Raw genomic sequence first — 23,106 nt, forward strand, 5'->3', positions numbered from 1 at the left:
TATGTACATAGTCAGACCGTTCAAATTGCAGACCCATTGTGGATGCTACTCTATCAACCAACACACAGATGATTGGTGTGCCTTTCTCTCTGTAAAAGATGATGGACCATACTTGGGGGGATATATGTACATTAGTCAGACCGTTCAAATTGCAGACCCATTGTGGATAGAGCATAGGTTGAATATTACAATGATCGGATATATGTACATCTGTCAGACCGTTCAAATTTGCTTAGTTTGACACTTTTTATTTCTTCCATCATCCCTTCTTGCTGCCCTTCATTTATCTGCTTAAGCTTTTTAATAACTGCCATGTTGCACTTAATGTTTGGATCCAATGTCTTGAGAAAATCTAAATTTGTAAACCAAATTGCACCCTAATCAGATTTTCACGTTATATGATGAGCGATCTGTTCATCGGCAGAAAGGCCTCATTGCTCAATCTAGTCCAAAAGCAAGTATATCTGCCCTAAAATAGAAATAGTAGGAGGATACAATAGAAAGTAGTTCTATCTGCTATGGCTTTCTTTAGATCAAAGTATTGGATTACTGCTATTGTATCAGCAAAGATGTTCAATGCCTATAACTTCAAGTGATAACTAGTTCCAACACATAATAAAATTGATTTCTTTTTATTGCACTTAAACGAAAACATGAAACCAGCATATAGGCCACTATAATATTTTTTTTTTTTTTTAAAAAAAAAAACCAGCTGACATTGGAGCTACAGTTGTGCAGTACAAAAACTAATCGCAAGTGGATCACTAGTTATGTCTTGCAGCTGAATGATAGTTACACAGTTTGTATCAAACAAATATAAGGATCTCATTGCTGCTTCTGGAATGAATCCATACAATCGAGTGGGCTACTTCGGGTCACTTCCGGATTGTTTGGAATGAATCCATACAATTGAGTAGGATCTCATTGCATGCTCATGATTCTTTGCTTTGCTTGTGGTTGTAGTTTTTCGTTGGCGGTAATGGGAAGTGTGTAATTATACTTCAGAAATCATGTCATATTTTCTGTTTGCATTTGTTGCTCTAAGTTTATGCTTTTCCTTTTATTATTATTATTATTATTATTATTATTATTATTATTATTTGTAGGCCTTAAATTCATTATCATTGTCTACATGTCAGCACTTGGTCATGTTGCATGTAGTTTGCTTCTTTTTTTGTTTTGATGTGTAATGGAGAATTTGAGGACTAAATGTAACAGGCCATCAATGGAAAGGCTTATGTTTAGACAGGAAATTGCTATATCTTTTTAATTGTGGAACTTATTCATTAGTATTAACTCCTCATGTGTGTTGTGGAGCCTAAAAGATACTGCAGGAAAATTATTTCACATTATAGTAGGACCAATCTCGACAAAAGAACGCCCTTCCATTGGAAATTTGAAGAATGTATTAGTGTAACGTGTACTTATACAAATTTGTTTCTGGAAGGTGTTAGTGAGGCCTATGATCGAGAGAAAATTGTTCTATGCAAGGCCACAAATCTATTTTTACAATTTCTCTATTTCTCCACCCGATGCCATGATAAGTTGTTTACATAAGTTTGGTGCTATAATGTGCAACTCTTAAAATTTAGAGAAGGAATTTTTGGCACGCCTTGAAGGAAGACTTACAGGGGTCCTGTAATATGTCAGTGTTACAAAATCAAGTTGCCCTCAATATAACTTAAATGAATATTTATCTAACCTCCAAGAGATCCACCAGTAATCCCTATTCTCCACTATCTAAATTGATTCTCCTTGCAAACTACACTCTTCTCCTTGGCGCCATTAATAACTCTCTTTCACTGGACCACAACCACAATATCTGCAAACATTCCATGTCTCCCTGTACATTGATTTCTCATTACAAATGACACTCCTCCTTGCCTCTATTCATTAATTGGTGCAGCGAAGCAATGCACAATATCTTAGAAATGGATGCGTGCGTATGCATCAAACAAGGACACAATGCGTCAAACACAGACCTCAAACCCAATATCCCGACATGTTCATACAACTTAAAATAAAATATTGAGATATATTAAAAGTGTTTTAAGTAATAGCTGAAATCAAGGAAAAGATGCAATAAGATCCTGTCCAATAGTATAGAAAAAAGCATGCCATAGATAGCAATCATAAAATTTATTCTTAAAACAAGGAAAGAAAGAAGGGAATGTTGAAATGAGGAGCTTATCTTTTGCCACCTAATCATGAAATTTTGTCTATCAGACAATGCCAAACAAATTGAGTTAATAAAAAATCAATTCCATGCTGCAAATCAACTGCAAGCTCACAGATCATTCATAAATATGCAAGGAAAAACATGATCTTAGTTTTAAGATTGGTATAATTGGCAAGACGGCTTCTTGAGTACAATCCTTCACTTGCACATGACCCAAATGTGATGTTCAAACATAAGATTCACATCAGACAGTAACTTGTATTAAAAATGGAAGTGGTTCTAAATGAGAAATTTGGGGAAAATCAAATCCCCAACATTACAATTTGAAATTCATTTAAACCTAAACTAATTTCTAATTTAAGTATAAATAGAAAGATTGAGGGATTGACACACCCCACTAGCCGATTTGACTTAGGTGCATGCAAGCCGATCCCCAATCCGACTCAACTTGATTTAGGATCAATCCAAGTAACCTAATTAAATGAGATTAAGAAACTAAAATCAGTGATCTACAACTCAATCGATGGAAATTCTAGGAAAAACCTTAAAATTCCACTTACTTGAAGGATTGATCTGACACAACTGGACTCGATCCAACTCTGAGAGAGTCATGTATCTGAATGTGGAAGATCAACTCAATCATCTCAAAACATGATTTAAACTATAAAACTCAGAGATTTCCTTACCTAAATCAAGTTCACACCTTCATTTCGCCGAGGGCTGTAGCTTCTGCTCCGGCTTCTCTGTACCTTCCTGTCCCAGAGTTGCATCTAAGAGAGAGAGATGGGAGAGCGCGAAAGAAAGCCTAAAACGATCTGTTCGACTGAAAAGTGATATTACAGTACGGAGCAAATTAGGTGCAGCCTCGGTGGAAACGAATTGGCTACTTTGTGGACCCCAATATGATGTGTGTGTCGCATCCATGCCGTCCATCCTTTTTTACATATAATTTCATGGTATGAAACCAAAACCGAGGTAGATCAAAATCTAAGTTGGACCACACCATGGGAAAACAGTAGTGACTGAACGTCAACCATTAAAAACTTCTTCGGGCCCACTGTAATGTTTATTTAACATCCAACCTGTAGTTTAGGTCATACAGACCTGGATGAAGGCAAAAAAAAAAAAAAAAAAAAAAAAAACAAATATCAGCTGATACAAAATTTTTGTAGCCCTAGGAAGTTTTTAGTTGTGAGAGTTCAATCAACACTGTGGCCCACTAGAGATTTTGATCTACCTCAGTTTTGGGTTCATACCATAAAATTATCTGGAAAAATGAATGGACGGCATGGATGAGACATACATACATATATATATATATATATATATATATATATATATATATATATATATATATAATATTGGGGGTCCACATAGCACTGACAACTAGCCATTGGCTAGTGCCAGGTAGTAGCCAGTCCGTTTCCAGCTGGCCCGGAGGCGGTTTTGATTATGCAGGATGTTCCAGCGCAAGGATGCTAGGTGGGGCCCACCGAGATGTTTGTGAGAAATCCACCCCGTCCATCCGTTTTACTATCTTATTTTAGGACGTGCCACCAAAACTGAGGTGTATCCAACACTCAAGTTGACCACACGAGAGGAAATAGTGGGCACTTAGTGAACACCGTTGAAGTATGCTTATAGCTATAAAAGTTTTGAACCAGGCTATTTTTTTGTTTTAGTATTTTCACTTCATCCATTGGGAATGACCTTGCCGTTCCTAAACCAAAGATGTGGCCGTTCCTAATCAGCAATTTTGGTGTAGTGGAGAGATGGAATTGGTGGGAATTCAAACTAGAGAAAAATGGAGGCAAATATCAATGGCAACTACTTCTAGATATAAAAGGCTTCCAACGAACACTACTCAGGCTAATGATGCAGGGATTGATGATTACAAACTTGTATTATTAATAACAATAAAGAGACTAGAAAAGATTCAATTACCAAAGAATCTATAATCCTTTTTGCAGCAGCAGACTGGATTAGAATAGAATCATTTACAAAAGAAAGAGATACATGAGATTATAGTAACATATAATGTAAATTCAAGATACAAATATGCAAAATTTTCCATGAAAGAATCCTGTACTTGCCAACAATAATGAAGAACCAATTAGTTATGCAAATTGCATACGCATACGACTTCTTGCATGCTAGCTCCAATGGAGACACATAGCAGACATGTACAAAATTTGGGTCACTCATCCAGCATAACACCGTTTATGGGCCGCAGACCAAAAATAGGATAATCAATTTGGGGAAAGAGATGGCCACCAACCCCTTTTGCTCAATGTTCTGATCAAGCATTTAGGATTGTTGAATCAGCTTGATTTCAGCCAAGGCCCACACATAGCGTGGCCCACTGCATTCGCAGTCTGGATCTTGATTGCATCAGTCATGCGACCCCTTCGTACTCATTTTGCAGAGTGTACAAGAAGAGCTAAATAATTAGTATACATCTTGTATTAGACTGTGTTATTCCTATGGAGTACAAAAACATACACTGCAACTTTCTCTGCATTGAAATGGATGGAGCAAAACATCCTCATGCTGCTAAATTGAATCTTTCCACAGGCTAGGCTACGATATCCTGAATTTGCATAATCACCAATAATCCCCACAAGAACAAGACCCATGTTTGAAATGATGAAATCGGCTCGCATCTCTCAGGACAATTTCCCGTTTAGCAACCATGGCTATCAGTTTAATAACATCATGGCAATTGCTGCAGATCTGATGGCTTTGAACTACCTGCAGAGGAGTTGAATCGGACGTACTAATAAGCCCGAAAGCAACAGCCAACTTCTCACTATGATACACCGACATTCGTTCTTCCTGTTCTTCCACATCAGGAAGCAAAGATCTCCCACCAGGAATGTAGCCTTCTTTGGCGATTTCCTCCATCAAGTCATCCAATCTTTTATAAATCTCTTTGCTTTGAGGATGAGATTTATCACCAAAAAGAAACCCATGAGTTCGTTTCTTGATCTTGATCCAACTACAGGCGGGAAGCAACCCCAATCCCCTTCTCTTCAAGGTCCCTAACACCTTGGCAGCTTCATCTGGCCTCCCAGAACTGTTATATATATTCAAAAGCACGATATAATTACTTAGCTTTTCGGGCTCCATTCCGAGAAGCCTTTCTGCAGAAAATCTTCCAAGCTCTGAGTTCTTGTGAATTCTACAAGCTGTCAGCAAGGCAGCCCACATGTTCTCTGTAGGGCTGAAGGGAGCATCTCTTATCAAAGCAAAAGCTTCATCTAAAAGCCCTTCTTGGCCCAACAACTCAATCATACAAGCATAATGCATTGCCCGAGGCTTGATCTTATGGTCTCGACTCATTGACTCAAAAATCTCCCATCCTTCATCTGATAATCCAGAATAACTGCAGGCGGATAAAACAGCAAGAAAAGTAACGTGGTTTGGAATCATTCCATCATGAAGCATCTTCTCAAACATTTCAACAGCCTCATTTCCTTGGCCATGGTTGGCATATCCAGCTATCAAACATTCCAAGATATGACATTTTTGTGTGGCATCTTATCAAAAACAGTCTCTGCATCTTCAACCCTACCCCATTTGCTATAGGAGTCCACCAATGCTGTGTTAGCCACTATATCCAAACCAAAACCATGACGCACCAGACCAGCATGAGCTTGCTTGGCATGTTCTAACGAAGCCAGTCTGGAGCAAATTCTAATAATTATCGAATAAGTGAAGTGATCCATCTTCACACCCAATTTTCTCATTTCGTGATACAGATTGAGAGCTTCCTCACTATAGCCATGAAGTGCATACCCTGCTATAATCGAATTCCACCCAACTACTGTCTTCTGCGGCATCTCATCAAAAACAAATTGAGCATCTTCAATGCTCCCACACTTACTGTACATATCAATCAGCGCGCATGACACGAAGATATCTCCATCTATCGCCATCTTCAACACGCAGGAATGCAACTGCTGACGGGCAAAAACCAGTCCCAATCCAGCACAAGCCCTGAGGGCAGTAGCAAACGTGCGGGACCCAGCATCAGAGAACTCCTTCCACATCAACAACAACAACTGGTACGCCTCTTTGTAATCACCTGAGTCAACCAGCCCTCCTATAATGGTGTTCCAAGAAACCAAGTTCCTTTCAGGCATTTCATCGAACAGCCGGCGGGCATCTATCATCATTCCACACTTCACATGCATCAACAACATTCTGTTCCTCAAATACTGATCCGGTTCGAACCCACTCTCGACCATGTGATTAAACACCCTTTTCACACCTCTAATCGATCTCAATCCAATACAAGCATTTACGAGAGAATCATATGTACTACCTTCTAAGACAAAATCGTCCTTGCATTCTACAATTTCAAACAGTTCAAGAGCTTCACCATACCTTTTGAAGAAAACCAACTTCTCGATTTGATTCCCAAGGCTCGTAGCAGGTTTTCTCATCTGGGTTTTTTAAGAATCGGCCTCTGGTTCGAGATCTTCATGAATTCGACTCGGTTTCGGCCTGGGTTTAGGATGGAGACCTTGTTCAAGAGAAGAGCAGGTAATTTGAGCTGGGTTCTTCCTTCTGGGCAATGAGAAATCAGATTTACAGAAGAAGAGAGTGCTGGAATCCGAGAGAAGGCGTGGGATTCTGGAATTGGTTTGGATTGGATCTGGAAATACGGTGGGATAGGGTGATAGCATGATTCTTTCCATAGAGGATTTACAGAGGAAGGGGAAGAGAGGTGGAGGATTTGAATCGGATGGACAAGGGATGGAAAAAATCGATGCTTGGGATTGGGCGGAGGATGATGAGAAGAAGGTCGTTGATGTCGGTGGGAGTTGGGTAGTTTTGTTCCTCGCTCATGTTGGGATTTTCCAGCATTGAGAACTCCGTTCCCCTTCGAGTCGGGAGAGCTGAAATCGGATTGCGTACTGAGTAACTTAGTACGCTTTTATCGTACTGAGTAAACTCAGTTGGGCCCACTGTGAATATACGTGGTTTATCGATATAGAGCGGGTCGCGGACAGTTTCATGGCCAAGATGGATCAGAAAAGGCCCGGTCGACGACAGAAGTGATCCGGACCATCGGACCTTAGATCGGGCATATCTTGCAATCCGGGATGAGTTATCTGATGTAAAATATATGATTTTGGGGTAGAACGAGCTACTTTAGCCAACCAACCCGACTATGCCGGGCAGCCCGTAATTACGAAAAACCCCTTGATCGATGGTCGTTTCCTTGTTTTAATTTCATTTTTACTATAAATAGTAAGTTTTAGTTTGATTATAACTCTTCATCCGTCGGGCTTTAGGAGTTGCGCCCAACGTGAAAAGAGCTTAGAATAATTAGGAGAATGGTTTGGTGGGGCCAAATAGGACACTTACTATTTTTGGCCGAAAACCTTGCGCACTAGTAGACATCACGACCGTCTATAAATAGTAAGTTTACTATTTATAGTAAGTCGCGGATTCTAGGAGTTTGAGTTGTAGTTTGATTCTAATTTATTTCCCATTGCTTGGTACCCTTATTTAAAGGGTTGTGAACTCGTTTTTAATTAGTCATCAATCAATTTCGAATTTATTAGAATTTATTTTTATTTTCTGCTTTCTTTCCTCGTGGATTCGAGAAGTCTCTGTGAGGAGTCCAGAGAAGTTCCGTGGATTCGAAATAGTTATCCTCTTGAGGAAGACGGTGCTCGACCTGACGTCCTCCCCTGCGTCATTTATCTGCACCGTCCATACATTTACCCACCTAATTTTAGGGGTTAAGCCCAAATTAAAGAATATCCAAAGCTTAAGTGGACCATACCACAGGAAACAGTATGGAATAATGATTTCCACCGTTGAAACCTTCCCAGGGTCCACAGTGATTCTTATTTGTCATCCAGACTGTTAATAAGATCACAAAGACTTGGATGAAGAGAAAACACAAACATTAGCTTGATCCAAAACTTTTATGGCCCAAGAAAATTTCAATGGCAGAATTCAATCACAATGTTTCCTGTGGTGTGGTCCACTTAAGCTTGGGTATGCTTATATTTTGGGCTCAAGCCCTAAAATTATTTGTTAAAATGGATTAACGGAGTGGATAAAATAAATAAATAAGGGTGGACCCCACAGAGTTTACACAGTATGATAAGGGTACGGAGTTACTCAGTATGCAATTTGCTTCCGGGAGAGCTTCATCCTAAAAATAAGAGGGATATAAATCTTAGGTGGACCACACCACAGGAAAACAATAGTGATTGGATATCCATCATTTAAATCCTCCTAAGGCCCACTGTACTGTTTATCTGACATCCAATCTGTTGATTAGGTCATAAAGTCCCAGATGAAGGGAAAAAACAAAGATCAGCTTGATCCAATACTTTTATGGCCCCCAAAAAGTTTTTAATGGTCAACGTTCATTCAACATTGTTTCTTGTAATGTGGTCCACTTGAGATTGGGATATAGCTCATTTTTTGTGTAATATCATAAAATGATCTATAAAAATAGATGGACGGAATGGATGAAACACATACATCATGGTGGGGCCCATAGACCACCGAACGCCAGCCATTGGCCGGTGGTGAGGGGAGTAGCCAATCCGTTTCCGTTGTGCGAGGACAAGAACTGAGGATCCTCAAGCTCTGAGTTGTACGAACGCCTCAAAGGAGATCAAAATTACATGGGCCCACAGTGATGTATTTATTATATTTACACCGTTCATGAGATAATTTTAGAGCATTATCCGGAAAAATGAATCATATCCAAAGATCATCTGGACCGCACCACAAATGACGCGGAAATAATGATTTTCACCATTAAACAATTTGTAGGGCCCACCATAATGTTTATTTTCCATCCAATCTGTACATAAGGTCACAAAGACCTGAATTAATAGGAAAAACAAATTTCATATTGATCCAAAACTTCTGTGACCCAAAAAGGGTTTCAATGGTAGACTTTCAATGCCCTACTACTTTTTTCAATGTGGTCTACTTAATAGTTAGATCTGTCTTATTTTTTGTCTCAAGCCTTAAGAAGATCTCGTCAATGGATGAACGGTTTGGATATAACACATATTTCATGATTAGACCCACAGAACTTGCTAACGTCAACACAGCAACTATATAGCTGGTGTGAGGTACACCAGCCAATCCGCTTCCATCTGCGTCGGCTTGGTGGTAGCCCATGTGTAGTTTGCATTGGAAACCAAACTAGACCGGGTATTGACCAGTGACATGAACCGGCCTCTACACCAACCGATATCCAAACCCATACCCAACAGGAAACGGATTGGCTACTCCCCCCGGCACTAGCCAATGGTTGGTGATCGGTGCTCTGTGGGCCCCAAGATGATGTATTTGTTTCATCCATGCCGTCCATCTATTTTTACAGATCATTTTAAGTTATGAGACAAAAAATAAGATATATCCCTATCTTAAGTGGACCACATTACAGGAAACAGTGTTGAATGAGCGTCGGCCATTAAAAAACATTTTAGGGCCATAAAAGTTTTGGATGAAGCTGATTTTTGTTTTTTCCCTTCATCTGGGACAGTATGACCTAATCAACATATTGGATGTCAAATAAACAATATAGTAGATCTTACGAGGATTTTAATGGTGGATATCCAATCACTATTGTTTTCATGTGGTGTGGTCCACCTGAGATTTATATACCTCTCATTTTTTGGATTAAGCGATAAAAGAATATGTAAAAATGGATGAAACACATACATCATGGTAGGGCCCACAGAGCACCGACCACCAGCCACAGGGATGGTGTCAGGGGGAGTAGCCAATCCGTTTCCCTACATGACATGGGTTGCATGGGGTTGGGTTAGCATCGGGCATACCCATACTTAGCCAATGTATGTCATATGTTGGACCCTTATGAGCTCAAAAATGAGGCAGATCCAGGCTCCAGTGGACAAACACACGGTGAGCATTTAACGACCATCGTTAAAAACTTCCATTTAGATAGAGCAAGGGACGACTCAACTCAGCAAAGTCATTTGGTCCTACTTGTTTTGACTTGATGATCCAAACCGAGTAGACTTTGTCCAATCTAAAGTTTGGGTCACCCAGTAACTTGACTGGAGTCGACCCGAAATCCGACTCGGCATTGACTCAATTCGATCCAAAACCTAACTCGTAAAATTATATATATATATATAAAAACAAAAATTAAAAAAAAAACTCAAATTTGACATTTTAAATTTGAGATGTTGTGTAGCTGATGGAGAGGCTTCAATTTCAATAGCTATACTTAGTTTTTGAGCTGTGATTTCAACTTGTGGATACCCGCCACACCTAACTCGACTCAGTGCTGACTCGACCTGACTTTGTACCTATGACTGGGTTGGACTCGGTTTGGGTTAGTCCGGGCCAGACTTGGATTCAAATCCGATCAGGCATGCTGGATTCAGTACCAAGTCGAATTGAGTTTGGGTTGGGTTTATTTCAAAACCAGGTAAAGTCACGTTAGTCCTAACTAGGTTTGACTTGACTCGATGCCCAGCTCTAATTTTAGATAAAATTTATATTTTTGTTTTGTGTTCATTCAGATCGATGTGTACTTATGAATAGGTTGGATGGGAAATAAAGGTCACAGTGGGCCCTAGGTAGGTTTCGACAGTAAGCCTCTTAGTGGCGCATGAAAATGAGCATTGTGTCATATCCATTTGCGGCTTCAACAACATCCAAGCCCTTATTTCAATTTTAAAGCTTACATTTCAATTAATTGGTGATAGCTACATGAATCTCGTTTTGTTGTTCTAATCATTCAAGGGTCATTAGATATTTACTTGCTACCTCTACCCATGATCTTTTGGGCCTTGCCTGAGCTCTTATCTTACTCATAATCCCCTTCGAATATGTTCATTTTAAGCTCCATCCTTCCGACCTTTTAACTTACCCATCTCAATATTAGCATTATAGCTATACGCATCCTACCAACTTATTATTCCTTTATTCCAACATTCTATCTTGAAAAGCATGACCAATCTTATAGCTATTTCATAAAATCTCTCCTTTAATTTGATTTGTATGCAGTGGGTACACAAAAACTCCGAAAACACAATTCCTATTCATCCATCCTACTCTAATTTTATGACTAACATTTTTCTCAATCGTTATTGTGAATTATCAATCCAAGATCAGATGGCCCATTTATGATTCGAGATTTTTGTAAAAAGAAAAAGGAAATCTCTTATGTAACTTGGGAGTTATTTGATACTCTGGGAGAGTATCATGATTGATACTTATGTTCCAAGCATCAAGTGAGTCCCACCGTGATGATATGATCCGAAAAATCAGGACTATCCAATCGGGCCATGCCATGCCATGGTCCACTTACCGAACGGCCAACAACAAGCATTCGGCCCGTAACTGTTTACGGACCGGTATCGCCCTAGCGTATTGTATTTGTGAAATCCATTCCATCCATCACGTCGCATCCTTGATGTGAGATCCTTGAAACAAAAATAGGCAAGATCTAGAACTCAGGTGGGCCACACCACAGGGAAGAGTGGGATCGTGATGCAGACCAAGAGGTTTGTGTGCCGGGCCACCATGGTGTATATCTTTAATCAAAACCCTTAATCAAGTGTAACTCACTAGGGCTAAGAGATCAGTCTGTTCCAATACTCAGGCGGGCCACACCAGGTGAACAAATAGGTTTTTAGGAGCAATTTCACACTATTCTCATTGATGTGGGCAGTGCGAATCTTCTATCAGCCTGATATTTGTATGTACGGTGAAAATAATTCTTCTCACCTGATGAACGGAGTGGATTTTACATAATACAAGATGATGGCCCCACAGAGGTTGGATGTGTTACCCCTCTCATTACAAAAAAACCCCTAAGTTTTCGACAAATTAACCGAAATACCCCTGATGTACCGCAAATCCCTTCCCTACCGTTAGAGCTAAAATTACCAGAATTTCAAAATTCAACAGCATGTTCTCATCCTCTCCCGCCATTTCTTCAAACATCAAGCGCTGCTCCTACTGTTCGCCTCCGCTCTTGATTCATTCTCTCTCTTCCTCTCCAACCTCCAACCACCAAAAACCCCTCTCTCTCCTTTTTCAAGCTCCCCTCTCACCTCCCCACATCCTCCAAGCCCACGCCCGAATCTTCCGAGTCCGCGCCGATCAAGACGATCTAGTCGCGACCCGCCTCATCGGACGCTAGCCATCTCGCTTAGCTCTCCGTGTTTTCTATCATCTCCATAACCCCAATATTTTCCCTTTCAATGCGATCATTCGCATCCTTGCGGAAGATGGACGTGTCCTTGATGCCATTTCCGTCTTCAAGACCTTGATATTCCAGTCACTTTCTCCCAACGATTTCATCTTCTCTTTCCTTCTTAAGGCCTGTTTCCGCTCTACGGACACCCCAATTACGTTTCAAGTGCATACCCATATCATCAAATCCGGTTTCGATCGAAATTCTGTCGTCTGCAATGGCCTTCTCGCAGTTTATGTGAAGGGTGTTAGAGATTTATTTTCAGCAAGAAAGGTGTTTGATGAAATTCCATGTAAAGAAATGGTTTGTTCTTGGACTTGTTTGATTGCTGGTTATGCTCAATTGGGTCGATCAGAGGAAGCTATGCTTCTTTTCCTGCAGATGGTTGAAGAGAATCTGATTCCAGAAAACGATACAATGGTTAGCATTCTATCTGCTTGTTCAAATCTTGAGCCTCAAGAAATAGGGAGATGGGAATTGGTTTTATCAGAATTCGGTGGCTACAACGATGCAGATGAAATTTGCCGTGATGCTATTGATACAGTTCGTGTTTATTTGTATGGAAAAATTGGGGAGATTCAGAAGAGTCGAGATGTGTTTGATAAAATGTCTGAGAGTGTAAGAGGGCGAAGAAGCGTGCTCACTTGGAATGCCATGATTGGTGGGTATGTGCAGAATGGGCATCCCATGGAGGCTTTGGGTCTTTTCCGCTCATGGTCACACATCCGAGTGTGAAACCTAACCACGTTACAATGGTCAGTGTGCTTTCAGCTTGTGCTCAAGTGGGAGATTTAGATCTTGGGAGATGGGTCCATGAGTACATGAAAGTAAAAGGGCGTAAAGCGATTCTTGAATCCAATTCAATTCTCGCCACAGCTTTTATAGACATGTATTCTAAATGCGGTAGCTTGGAGAGAGCTCGGGAGATATTTGATCGAATGAGTACGAAAGATGCAGTTTCTTTCAATGCCATGATCATGGGCCTTGCTATAAATGGCCAAGGAGAAGAGGCCCTCAAGCTCTTCTCTAAAATGGAAGATTTTGGTATACAACCCAACGACGGGACATTCGTAGGCATGTTATGCGCATGCAATCACTCAGGATTGGTAAGCGAGGGGCATTCGCTCTTCATGGACATACACAGACGCTACTCGGCCACACCCAAGCTAGAACACTATGCATGTTTTGTCGATCTCCTTGCACGGGCTGGGCATGTAGATGAGGCCCTTGTGGTCGTGCGGGCCATGCCTATCAACCCTAATGGTATGGTATGGGGGGCTTTGCTTGGTGCTTGCTTGCTCCACTCTAGAGCGGACTTAGCTCCATATGTTGCTAGAAGGCTCATCGAAGCAGAGCCCGAAAACTCTGCCGGGTATTTGATGTTGTCAAATGCATTGGCGGTCGATCAGCAATGGGGCGAGATTGAAGAGCTGAGGGGTTTGATGAAGGCGAGAAGGGTGCGGAAGCAGCCGGGGCGCAGTTGGATTAGTGTGGATGGGGTTGTGCATGAATTTCTTGTGGGGTCCACATCACATCCTCAAATACAAAGACTATATCATATATTGGATGGATTGTTCAAGGAAATGAGATTACTGAGTCATTAGAGAGAAAATTCACAGAAGATACAGGTTAAAAAGGGAAGACAAGATGCTTCTTCTTTCAGTAGTTTTGGATGAATCTGCAGTAAAAGAAATCGTTTTCCACAAAATCACTGTTGGGATTGCAAGAAATGGTGAGGAATCCTCAAATACCATTTCTACTGCATTTATTGCAATTTGGAAATCATAATTACGTCTTCACGGATCTTAACCTCGGATTCCTCCAAAACACAGGCCCGCCGGATCAGGTCTGCAGCGTCTGGATTGCAAGATAGACCAGTAGCAACTGTGCTGTGTCCTATCAGGTAGTCCTAACCATCCAATCACTGTGATATGTAGTTCCTACATCTCAGTCTTACTGTGTGGCCCCTCTAGTAAGGATAATTGAAATGATGCTTGCCAATCATCCGTGTGGGAGTTCTTTGAGATGGAAAGTTTGTATAAGATCTGGGATGTTCATCAGGTGGGCCACAGTGGAGTTTCTTCCTTGATTTGAAACCAGTCTGGTCCACACATCAGGTGGGCCATAGAGTATGATAAAGATTGATGACTAAAATAGATTGTTCACATTCAGCATACCCACATATTCAGATGGACCCTGTGTAGATCTGGCATGTACATGCACGGTGCGATTTTTACATAGCTTGGAATCCAGACCGTTGGCTGAAGTGAATGGAAGGTGACTTGTGAGAATTCCATTGCTTCCTAGATTCAACAGAGATGGTTAATACTCTTCTGTCACAAGCTTAGGATTGAATGCATCGCCGCTCAATGTGTCTCACATGCTTAGTGGTTGGTTGATCACAACCGTCCATATCATGGAATTTAGCACAATGAAGAGAAAACAAGGCTATGATCATCATCACTGAAGTGTGATCAGGGGACAATCGCTTATCTATGGTAGTAACAACGGTATGGACGGTTCAAATCAATCCTACCATTATCATCTCAGCATGTGGGGCCACAGGGTGACAGAGGCAGAACTACTCTTTTACTTTCACAAGGAATTCATTCAATAGAATCAGAATGGCCTGGGCAAAATTCATATTATGCTGTCACGTTATTCATTTCCTAGATATTAGAGGTCATCTGGTGGGCCCACCTTGTATGGATTAAGTCATCAGGTGGGCCACACCAGAAACATGGATGGGGTATTTACTGATTGTACGCATTCAGCATAGGATGATCCTCTAGATGATTGGTTCAGGTTGAGCTTTGGGACGCATATTCGTGATGAACGGTCTAGATCATGCACATGCGTGATAGAGTGGCACGTGTTGGGAGGGTTGGATTAGGAATACTAACAGAAATGGGAGTTTCAGCTAGGGTCCCATTTTCGCGTGGGCCCACTCTAGAGTTGGTTGGGGACAACCCATTTGATATTTCCCACCAATTACTACTGCAAACGTGGCCATCTCTTCAAGTTACATGTTGAAGGCTTATGAATCGATCAGGTCCGTTCATCTACTTACTCCTAATGAGGATGACAAAAGTTTCCCAACAGAAATGATCCTAGCCATCCGATCGATGGACTCCAAAGAGAGGGTAAACGTAAACAGAAATGGTTAACAATCAATAATCCAATTAAGGAAAATGAAGAACAGTGATTGGAGAATATATTATCTAATGCTACAGGCAAGGTACCACAACTTGTGGTACCGTACTATATTTCCTGCCAAAGTGCCGCTTGTTTAGTACATCAGTACCATTAATGTGGTGGGCCACACCATGAAGGTCACCTGGCACAATCTGCTGATCAGGTAGACCACACTGTTGGAATCAATGGACCACTGACGGTTTGACTTAACATACAGGTTTGGCCCACCTAGTGAGTTGATCAGCCTGATTTTTGAGAAAGCTGATCTTCATGGTGGGCCTACTGTTTTCACGGTTTCGATTTCTTAAATCAGGTGGCATGTTGGCCAGAAAGACGTTACAGTACCACAAATCGTGGTAGAGTTGCCTGTAGGTGGGTGGGCCCAACTTGCTCGACAGGCTTTGGAATGGGCTTGTGTAGACCGTTGGTTTCATTCCTGTAAGTGTCTATTTCTTTGTGCATGTGTGGCCCACTTGAGCAAAGATCAGATTAGGAAACTCAAGGAGGAAATAGGTATTTTATCAATTTTCAGGCCGGTCCAGTCCAGCCCTCAGCCCAACCAATATTTTCCGGGCTTAGGCCTACTATGCTATGTCCATGCCGGGATTCAGCCCACTAGATGGACGGTTCTGATTGATACGTCAGCATCCCAGGTCACAAATGGAAAGGTATTAAGCAGGAAAATACAAAGATTGCCTATCTACGGCCCTTGCTGTGGGGCCCACCTTGATGTATGTATTTGATATCCATGCCGTCCATCTGTTTTGCCAGATCATTTTACAGCTTGAGCCCAAAAATGAAGCAGACCCAATTTTCAGTTCGACCATGACATAGGAAATAGTGGTGATTGACCATTAATGAGCCACATAAGTTTTGGATCAAGCTGATATTTGTTACTTCCCTCTATCTAGGTTTATGTGACCTTATCAACAGGTTGGATGGCTAATAAACATTAGGGAAAATTACGGTGACGGTAGGAAGTTTTTAATAGGAGGGGCATTCAATCACCACCGTTTCTATGGTCCACCTGAGAATTGGAAGTTTTTAATGGGAGGGCATTCAGTCACTTTCTACCTGTAAGTAACTTAAAGGTTATCCAAATAGAAAAATTAACTGATCCAAATAGAAAAATTAACTTACCTGTAAGTGACTTACAACTTACATCCAAACAGGTTACCCGTAAGTAACTTTCACTTGTAAGTGACTTACAGGTAAGTCACTTACAACTTAAAAGAACTTACAGGCATCCAAACAGACCCTAAGAGCTTTGGCTGCTACAATGGCGGAGGAGCAGCAGTTTCTCTATTGAGGAGAGTGGTGAGGGAGAGGGCAGGCATGGAAGTGCCTAGAAATGCCCTTTTTCGGGAGCGAATTAGGTGTGGCCTGCACATAGGACGGTGCGTCCCTTACCGTGTGGCCCACCTTGATGTATATGTTCTATATCCACTACGTCCATCTGTTTTTCAAGATCATTTAATAGTATTTTTCTAAAAATTAATCATATAAAAATGTCAGGTGGACCATTCTATAGGAAACAAGAGGGATCGAATTATCTACCATTAAAAACTTCCTAGGTCCCACCATAATTTTTTATTTAAATCAAACCTGTTGGTAAGGTAAAAAAAAAAATCCTAGATGAATAGAAAATAAAATATAGGCTTGATCCAAAACTTCTGTGTCCCATGAGATGTTTTTAACTGTCATTCACAGCTTAGTCCTTTAATATGGTCCACCGGAGATTTGAACCTGCTTCAATCTTGGGATCATGCCCTAAAATGCGCTTGATAAAAATGATGGACAGCATGGATATAGAATAAATACATCAAGGTGGGACCCACCGTAACAGCCGCACCGTCTTAGGTGAGGCCCGGGCACACCTAATCCGCTCCCTTCCCCATAAGTAAATTGCCGGGGTCATATTGGGTTGTGTAGGGCCCACAGAAATATCCATGACAAATCCACTCCATCCATCTGTTTTGAAAAATCACAATAGGACAGGAGATCCAAAATTCACGTTGATCATACCACATGAAACAGTGGAGATTGAATGCCTCGGAGCCACATAAGTTTTGTATTAGGATGATATTTGTGCCTACAGTTTATCTGAGTAGTACTAACTCTGTGAACGGTTTGGATGGCATATAAACATCATGGTCAGCTCCAGTAAGGTTTCAACGGGGGACTGCTCACACTATTTGGTTTGGTTTGGTTTGGCCCACCAGAGTTTTGGATCTTACCGATTTTTATACCCAGTCCTACCATGGTCTTTCAAAACAGATGGACAGAGTGGCTTTATCACGGATTAATCCCTTTCAGCCTCACCCTTACATGGGGCCCACCTTGATGTATGTATTCTATGTCCACACTGTCTATCCTTTCTTCGAGCACATTTTAGGGCATGAGCCCCAAAATGAAGGAGATCCAAATCTCATGTGGATCGTACCAAAGGAATCAGTGGTGATTAGCCATAACAAACTTCTTGTGGGCCATGAAAGTTTTGGATCAAGTTGGTATTTATTCTTTTTTTTTTTTCTTCCTCATCTAGGTTTATGTGACCTTATTAACAGGTTGGATGTGGAATAAACATTAGGAAACATTTTGGTAGCCCCTGGGAAGTTTTTAATGGTAAGGTATTCATCCTATAGTATAGTTCACCCCAGATTTGCATCTGCTTCGTTTTTGGGTTCATGCCCTAAAGGCAAAACAAATGTAAAAAAACATACATCGAGGTGAGCCCCACGGTAAGGGACACAACATCTTGGGTGAGGCCCCAGCCGCACCCCAACCTATTCATAAGGTCAGGTAGACCTGGATGAAGGGAAAATACAAATATCAGCTTGACTTAAAACTTCCATCGCCCCAAGAAGTTTTCAACTATCGGTGTTCAATCCCCGTGGTTCACTTGAGGTTTGGATCTACTTCATTTTTGGGCTTATGCCCTAAAAGGAGGCAGCAAATTGAATGGACAGCATGAATAAAATATATACATCATGGTGGGGCTCTCAGAGTTTTGACACAGCTAGCTGGTGTCGAATTCACCGGCCAAAAGAGTACCCTGGGGCAAAGGATCATTCCCTTGATTACACCTTATGAAGATCTTGCCCAGCAAAAATCCACCATTCCTAATGTGTTAATGCATACCAGAAAAATGCCAAAGCCATATTGACCAGACGATTTCAACAGTCCTGATCATGATGACATTCACCTGAATCTGGACCGCCATTGATTTCCTTCTTAACTGACAATTTCAAGCACTGGCTTATCAACCTGATTCCCATGCGCCCTACATCGGAGACGGATAAGTCAGGCCCATCTACTCATCATCCACACAACAGTCATATGAGGAACCGAAGACATAATTTCGATGTGTGCGGTCCACCTGATGAATGGACCAGCTCGAGCTTCGGGACACGGATTACATGTTGGACTACTACAAGAAAATAGGCCTTTAGCCACAGTTTTTTAGCCTCAGTTGAAAAAATGGAGGCTAAATGTGTCTTTTAGCCTCGATTGCTAAAGTTGAAAGTTCATCTTTTGCCTCAGTTGCATAGGAACCGAGGCGAAAAGTCTACCTTTTAGCCTCAGTTACATAGGAACTAAGGCGAAAAGTCTTCTTTTTAGCCTCAGTTGCAGAGGAATCGAGGCGAAAAGTCTACCTTTTAGCCCCAGTTGCATAGGAACCGAGGCGAAAGGTCTACTTTTTACCCTCAGTTGCACAGGAACCGAGGCAAAAGGTCTACTTTTAGCCTCAGTTGCAAAGAAACCGAGGCGAAAGGTCTACTTTTTAGCTTCAGTTGCATAGGAACCGAGGCAAAAGGTCTACTTTTTAGCCTCAGTTGCATAGGAACCGAGGGAAAAGGTCTACTTTTTAGCCTCAGTTGCATAGGAACTGAGGCGAAAGGTCTACATTTTAGCCTCAGTTGCATAGGAACCGAGGCGAAAGGTCTACTTTTTAGCCTCAATTGCATACGAACCGAGGCAAAATGTCTACATTTTAGCCTCAGTTGCATAGGAACCAAGGCGAAAGGTCTACTTTTTAGCCTCAGTTGCATAGGAACCGAGGCGAAAGGTCTACTTTTTAGCCTCAGTTGCATAGGAACCGAGGCGAAAGGTCTACTTTTTAGCCTCAGTTGCATAGGAACCGAGGCGAAAGGTCTACTTTTTAGCCTCATTTGCATAGGAACCGAGGCGAAAGGTCTACTTTTTAACCTCAGTTGCATAGGAACCGAGGCGAAAGGTCTACTTTTTAGCCTCAGTTGCATAGGAACCGAGGCGAAAGGTCTACATTCTAGCCTCCATTGCATAGGAACCGAGGCGAAAGGTCTACTTTTTAGCCTCAGTTGCATAAGAACCGAGGCGAAAGGTCTACTTTTTAACCTCAATTCCATACGAACCGAGGCAAAAGGTATAATTTTTAGCCTTAGTTGCATAGGAACCGAGGCCAAAAGTTTACATTTTAACCTCAGTTGCATAGGAACCGAGGCGAAAGGTCTAATTTTTTATGAATGGGCCATGTTCCGTCTGGACATTGCTCCGTCTGATCAAATTGAAACCACCCATTTCATGATCAAATAATGAATGGGCCATGTTCCAAAAATCACAATGTTCTGGACCGTTCTAGCTCTTTTCTTGGTTCCAATTAAATTAGGCAAATTCAATATGTGGTCCACCTGAGATTTTTGTCTTCTTCATTTTTTGGATATCTAACTAAAATGATCTTTAAAAATGGATGGACGGCGTGGATTTAAGGAATATACGTCACAGTGGGATCCACAGTCAGGATCCACCCACCTTGGTGGATCCCCGCCGCGCCTACATTGGCCTTGCTGGTGAAATTCATGTCGCGCCTCTCGCGGCGTAGTACAATTCTTCATCGAGAAACACTTTAAAACTCTGGCAGAGTGCAATGGATAATATGCAGGTACTTAGAAATCACGACGTAGCGTATAATTAATTCAAAGTAAACCATCCAAATCAAGGATCCCTATTTAGATATATCACGAAAAAAAAAAAAAAGCTTTTTGGTAACCTAACCATAAGATTAGTGGACATTTAATGGACGGTTAAAAATGAAATATCCAATAATCCTATTTTAACGAACAAGTTTCCACGAATCATAGTTTATGATTTCTAGGTGGGATCCACAATCCATTTGCTTTAGTTTGAGTTAATGTACGCGTCCCGTACTCCATGTGTATCAAGTGCCATACTCTGCCAGAGTATCATATAATTCCCCTCCATGACAAAATTACCCTTGCAGAAGAAGTGGTGCAACCAACCATTTGGGAGGGTGTAAATATCAAATCCCAGAAACTCATATCCCTCCCTCTTTCTCACATAAACAAAGGATATTATTATATCAGAGCCTACTCCGGCGTGCAGGCTCTGCAATCCTCTCTCTAGAAATTGCAGAGAGCGAAGGAGAGAAACAAAAAGGATCGAAAACCCTTTGTATTTCATTGAAATTAGGGTTTCTTTTCCCTTTTCCTCGCATTTCTCTCCGATCTGCTTCAGATTCTTGAAGATTCACAAATCTCTGAAAATACTTCAATCGATCACGAGAATTTGGTAACGTTTTTGTTTGGAACGGTTCCGATCCTTTTTCTTTTGTGTGCATTTTTGTTTGTTTCTGGATTAGGACTAGATTCGAATCGAATCTCTTACATTTCCGTCTCCTGGATTGGATTCGCAGATGTGGCGGGTTTAAATCTCGAGGTTTTGGAGAGAAATTGTTGTTCTACTCGATCTCTCATTTCTCACCTCCTCTATGAGTATCGCGTCGCGATTTTGCATTATCTGAGATTTTTCCGTCCTTTTCATTTCAAATATTTTTTAATTTTAAAATTTTTGCAGTGGTTTCATTTGATTTCTGAAAATTGGTGCCGCAACGTCGGGCGCAGCAGCCCCACATGGGTGGCCAGATCCATCAAAGCAATGCTGCAGCGGCGGCCGCTCTGTACGATGCGGGGCTTGCGAGCAGTGACACAAGTGATGCAGTCATGGCACGGTGGCTCCAGTCCGCAGGGTTGCAGCATCTGGCTTCTCCATTGGCCTCGACTGGGATCGACCATCGCCTCCTTTCCAATCTCCTCATGCAGGTATAATACTTCCCCTCATTTTCCTCTTCCTTTTCCCCCCTAGATTTACGGAATTATTGAATTTATTTGGTTTTTAATTTAATTTTCATTGATGGGTTGGTTATGGTTTTGCTGTCATGCTGCATCATTTATGTGATCTGTCTCTTTTTATTTAATTATTTTCTGGAATTATTTGTGTGCTTGATGTTGATGTTGCTATCCTTACTGTTGCATTGCACATTCTTCTGCAAATTGGATTACTATGCTTACAGATATTCACCTTTCATGATTATAGGACCATTTGAGTACACTGCTGGTTTTACATGAACTTCAAAATAGGAATTTTGGCTCAATTAAGAATTTGGTAGCAGAATACTCGCTTTAATTTTATCAAAATGTTTATTGTTTGCTGCACATGTCAGAACATTTTGTAACCAATGTGTATTGGCATGTACAGGTTGATACACTGTGTGTACTTGGTATCAGTTTGAATTTCATATTTATTGTACCGTTTTGACAATGTGGATATGTGTGATATGGGATGGTATTGTAAGCCATGTTGCTATCCTTGCCGCTTCTAGTTGACAGCATCTGCTAGCATTTCTAGCATTGACACAGGTGTTCTACAATTTGAATGATGGGTGGGCATGCCTTTGCTCTACCTGTCATAGCTATAAACCCCTTTGAATGTGATGATGGTTCTAAATTAACCCAGAAATTGGAATATCATTTCTCCTTTTCTATTTTTATTTTATTTATCTTAAATTTGAACATAATTGCTAGGGTTATGGAGCACAATCTGCCGAGGAAAAGCAGAAGCTTTTTAAATTGCTGAGGAACCTGAATTTCAATGGTGAATTGTATTGCTACAGAAACCCCTGAAACTGAACCTGGGCACGAGCAATTGTATCACTACTTGTCTTTTGGTTGGCTTTGTGGTGGAATTATAGAGGTAATCTCCTCTTCTTACTTTAGCATGCTCAAATTGTATGAAGATTTACCTTCGATTCTTTTACAATTTTATAACGTCAATTCTTCAAATTAGAAAGGATTTCTAATTAGGCCCAATTTTGGTTTGCAAACATGAAGGGAAATGGCATGTACACCCTTATATATATATATATATATATATATATATATATATATATATATATATATATATATAGACATCCTTTCTTCCTGCTTTTGGTTTTGCAATAGTTCTGAAGTGTACTATTCTATTAACAGTGAAGAAAGTATTACTATGGGATCAAAAGGATTGTACATACCTGCTTCCATATGACAATGCTTATGGTTTCTTAGAAGAAAGTTGAAAAGCTTCTGAACTTCAGAAAATCACAATGGAAGTATTACTATGGGAGTATTTACAATGGTTAGGCTCCTGTTTTTTTTTTTTTTTTTTAAGGCTCCCATGTCATTGATTTGAGATA

The 23,106-nt window shown here is 40.9% G+C and overlaps 1 protein-coding gene and 2 pseudogenes across 2 annotated transcripts; 2 read left to right on the forward strand and 1 right to left on the reverse strand.

The window, feature by feature from the left end:
• Nucleotides 1-1,166: 1,166 nt before the first annotated feature.
• On the reverse strand, nt 1,167-7,080 carry LOC131229188 (pentatricopeptide repeat-containing protein At5g50390, chloroplastic-like; annotated as a pseudogene).
• A 5,036-nt stretch (nt 7,081-12,116) lies between these two features.
• On the forward strand, nt 12,117-14,998 carry LOC131228847 (pentatricopeptide repeat-containing protein At2g29760, chloroplastic-like; annotated as a pseudogene).
• Nucleotides 14,999-21,458: 6,460 nt separating this feature from the next.
• LOC131229412 (kinesin-like protein KIN-13A) lies at nt 21,459-22,778 on the forward strand. Of its 2 annotated transcripts, none has more exons than XM_058225369.1 (2): nt 21,459-21,697; nt 22,460-22,778. In XM_058225369.1, the coding sequence occupies exons 1-2, from the start codon at nt 21,509-21,511 to the stop codon at nt 22,556-22,558; spliced, it is 288 nt and encodes a 95-aa protein (XP_058081352.1). In that variant the 5' UTR covers nt 21,459-21,508; the 3' UTR covers nt 22,559-22,778. The 2 variants fall into 2 exon arrangements, with proteins under 2 accessions (XP_058081352.1, XP_058081353.1); XM_058225370.1 differs by having other exon boundaries at nt 22,549-22,778.
• Nucleotides 22,779-23,106: the final 328 nt, after the last annotated feature.

Source organism: Magnolia sinica, chromosome 16 (assembly GCF_029962835.1).
Source record: "Magnolia sinica isolate HGM2019 chromosome 16, MsV1, whole genome shotgun sequence".
Lineage (NCBI taxonomy): Eukaryota > Viridiplantae > Streptophyta > Magnoliopsida > Magnoliales > Magnoliaceae > Magnolia > Magnolia sinica.